At 37.0% G+C, this 3,664-nt stretch overlaps 1 protein-coding gene across 1 annotated transcript; it reads left to right on the plus strand.

The window, feature by feature from the left end:
- The first annotated feature begins 283 nt into the window (after positions 1-283).
- Positions 284-1,706, plus strand: LOC107761414 (U-box domain-containing protein 8). Its single transcript, XM_016579640.2, has one exon. The coding sequence runs from the start codon at positions 366-368 to the stop codon at positions 1,482-1,484; it is 1,119 nt and encodes a 372-aa protein (XP_016435126.1). The 5' UTR covers positions 284-365; the 3' UTR covers positions 1,485-1,706.
- Positions 1,707-3,664: the final 1,958 nt, after the last annotated feature.

Consider the following 3,664-nt stretch of genomic DNA (forward strand, 5'->3'; position numbering starts at 1 on the left):
AAAAATACTTTAAGAAAAGCACTTTTCAAAATAAACTTATTTTTGGTCAAAAATGCTATTAGTTAGAAAAGCAAAAAAGGAGCAACTAATGAAAGAAAATTCATTTCCAAAAAGGGGGGAAAAGTCATTTCACATACAGATGCACAGTGTCACAAGCTGGGCTCCTCCACCTCATATTTGCACCTCACAAGTGTAACCCCTTTCCTTATACCTAAGCCTCATAAACCCCTCCCCCTCCACTATAGAGATGCCACATCATCTCCCTTATGTCCCTCTTATATATATAGAAAGAGAAAGAGAGAATCTAGAGAGATAAAACAGAAACCCCAGTCCCCAGAAAGAAAAAAACAAAACAAAAATAGGAAATGGCAACTTCAACCCAGTTTCCCGACGACTTTCGGTGCCCGATTTCGCTCGAGATTATGTCCGACCCGGTTATTCTCTCTTCGGGTCACACCTTCGACCGTTCCTCAATCCAACGTTGGCTTGACTCCGGTCACCGTACTTGCCCGATCACCAAACTCCCCATTTCCGACCCGGTTTTTCTAATCCCTAATCACGCCCTCCGCAGTCTCATTTCCAATTATACCCTCGTCTCTTTCCCGAAACCACTATCTTACCCTGACCTACAATCCCTTATTCAAACCCTCATAGCTTCCTCTTCTTCCCCTTTAGATTCTAAGCTCAACACGCTCGACCAACTCAGTAAGCTCTCCAAGCGTGACTCTGCGATTCGTCGAAAACTCACTGAGTCAGGCGCCGTTTCTGCTGTTCTTAATTGTGTGAACTCGGACGATGACTCGGCCGGTGGGTTACAAGAAAAGGCGCTTCATTTACTGTTGAATTTGAGCTTGGATGATGATAACAAAGTGGGGTTGGTGGCTGAAGGGGTGGTGGGGAAAGTAGTGGCAGCGTTACGGAGCGGCGCCGGCGACTCCAGGGCTGTGGCCGCCACGGTTCTGACGAGTTTAGCGGTGGTGGAAGTGAATAAAGCGACAATTGGGGCGTACCCAGATGCGATTCTTGGATTAATTTCGCTTCTTTGGGGTGGAAATGTTAGAGAGAGAAAAGAAGCTGCTACAGCTCTGTATACGTTATGTTCATTTCCAGATAATCGGGCTCGGGCCGTGGAGAACCAGGCCGTGCCGATACTGATTCAGAATGCTAATTCAGGCCTAGAAAGAGCCGTTGAGGTACTGGGGTTATTAGCAAAATGTAAAGAGGGTCGTCAAGAAATGATGAAATTTGGTGGGTTAATTGATGTATTGATTAAATTCTTGAAAAATGGATCTTCAAGAGCTGTGCAATATGCTCTGTTGACAGTAAATTTGTTGTGTAGTTACAGTGAAAGGATGTGTGTGGTTGCTGTAAGAGAAGGGGTGTTTGAGATTTGTGTGGGCTTATTGGAAGATGATAACGAGAAGGTCAGAAGGCATGCTAATAGCTTGATTAAGGTCTTGCAAGGCAAAAGATTAAGTCTTTGATTAAAATATGTGAATTTTGGAAGTGTTGATTTTGATGAATTATGGGAGGGTAAAGGTGAGTTTTGGGATGCCTCAGAATTAATTTTTGTTTCGTTGAATAGTGTTTCTTTGTACAAAAAGATTAGAATTTTAGGGCAAAAAAATGTGTATTTCTCTCTTTTCTCTTTTGGATTTATATTTTCAAAATAAAGATGGTAAAAAAAATAAAAAAATCAATGTCTCTCTCATTGTCTTGCTCTCTGTCTCTCTCATATTTTCTTCACTTCTATATTAATACTAATATATAATTAAGAATGCATTCTTCCGGCTAAAGATTTACTATATTCTGCTAATATTTTCTCAGTTGTTGCTGCAGTCAGTATCCTCGGTAGTAAGAACGATCAATGAGTCTATATAGCTGCTCATAACAGTATACTCTAATACAATAGTGTCCTAATAATACAATAGTGTATAATGAAGTAATGCAATACTGTCCTAGATATTATGTGGTGCTGGTAAAGACTAATTAAGCATAATTTTGGAAGGGTGGTGAATAAAGGAAAGATTCGCTCTGGCTATTTTTATCTGCAACATTATGTGCACATTGGTACACTTGATAAAGATTCACTGTAATTTTTTGAGCATGGAGGGAGGCACAATGCACATGGCTGATTTGAGGTTCTCTTGTTTTTTACTCCCTCCTTCCCAATTATATGTTATGTGGTATGTTTGACTCCGCACTAAATTTAAGAACATCATTTTTTGAAGGTTTTGGTATAAAATAAGCTATAAATATTTGTATGGCATTAAATCAATTCATTAAAGTAAAGTGAGAGTTTTACAGATAAATCCTTTTTAAACAAGGAAATATAATATTTTTTAAAATTAAAAAGAAAAGAGTGTCGCATAAATTTAGACTCAGGACGGAGTGAGTACTATTTTCTTTCACTTCTTCCCTTTATTTTGCTTTCTAGCTCAAATCTATTCATTCTTTTTTTCTTGGATAGGGAAGCTTATACTCGATCCATCTTCTAGTGAACTTGATTTTGGGATTTCAGCGGGACATATTAAGAAGATATCTCTCTACCTTCAATGGCGGAGCTAGTTTTTCAATTGCGGGTTTGGCTGAAATCCAGTAGCTTGGTTCAAACCCTATATTTATCTTAAGAAAATTTATTATATTATATACAAATTATTTAATTAGAATTCAATAATTTAAAAGATTAAAATTTCTAAACCAAAAGTTTCAAATTCTGACTATGCCTCTACTTACTTCTACTCCCTATGTATCATTTTTTGTAATTGCATATTTTCATAAATTTATTGGAAGATCAGTGAACCCCATCATAGATCTCACCATATCTAATAAGGTTCAATTTTTCCTTTCAGACACACCATTGTGTTATGGTGTTCCTGAAGGTATCCACTGTGAGAGAATCCCGTTCTCTTTGAGATATCTGGTAAAATCTTCACTAAGATATTCTCCACCTCTATCAGACCTTAGTACTTTGATACTTTTACCAGTCTGTTTCTCAACTTCACTACAGAACCTTTTGAACATTTCAAAAGATTCAGACTTGTGTTTCATAAGATACACAAATCCATATCTTGACATATCATCAGTGAAATTGATGAAGTAAGAATATCTACTTTTAGCTTGAATTTTCATGGGCCTACAAACATCTGTATAAATTAGTCCTAATATTTCAGAAGCTCTTTCTCCACTTTCAGTAAATGGAGATTTGGTCATTTTTCTTTTGAGACAAGATTCACATGTTGGATATGATTCAAAATCATACTTGTCAAGTTACCCTTCCTTATACAACTTGTTAATTCTTTTCTCTCCAATATGACCAAGCCTACAATGCCAAAGGTATGTATGATTTACATGATCATCTCTTTTCCTCTTAAGACTTGAAACATGCATAATCGAATTAGCATTCACATTAGGTAAGACATAAACATCATGTCGGAGATAGTCATTCACATATAAATTATCACCATAATTAACAGAGCAAATACCATTGCCTATAATAATGCGAAAACCATGTTTGTCTAACATAGAAGCTGAAATTATGTTCGAAACAAATTTAGGAACGTAATAACAATCATCCAACATAAGTACTTTGCCCGTAGGCATTATTAAAGAAATTGATCCTACAGCTACGACCGCAACTTTTGCACTATTTCCAACTTGTAGA

The sequence above is a fragment of the Nicotiana tabacum genome, chromosome 3 (genome assembly GCF_000715075.1).
Source record: "Nicotiana tabacum cultivar K326 chromosome 3, ASM71507v2, whole genome shotgun sequence".
NCBI classification, from domain to species: Eukaryota; Viridiplantae; Streptophyta; class Magnoliopsida; order Solanales; family Solanaceae; genus Nicotiana; species Nicotiana tabacum.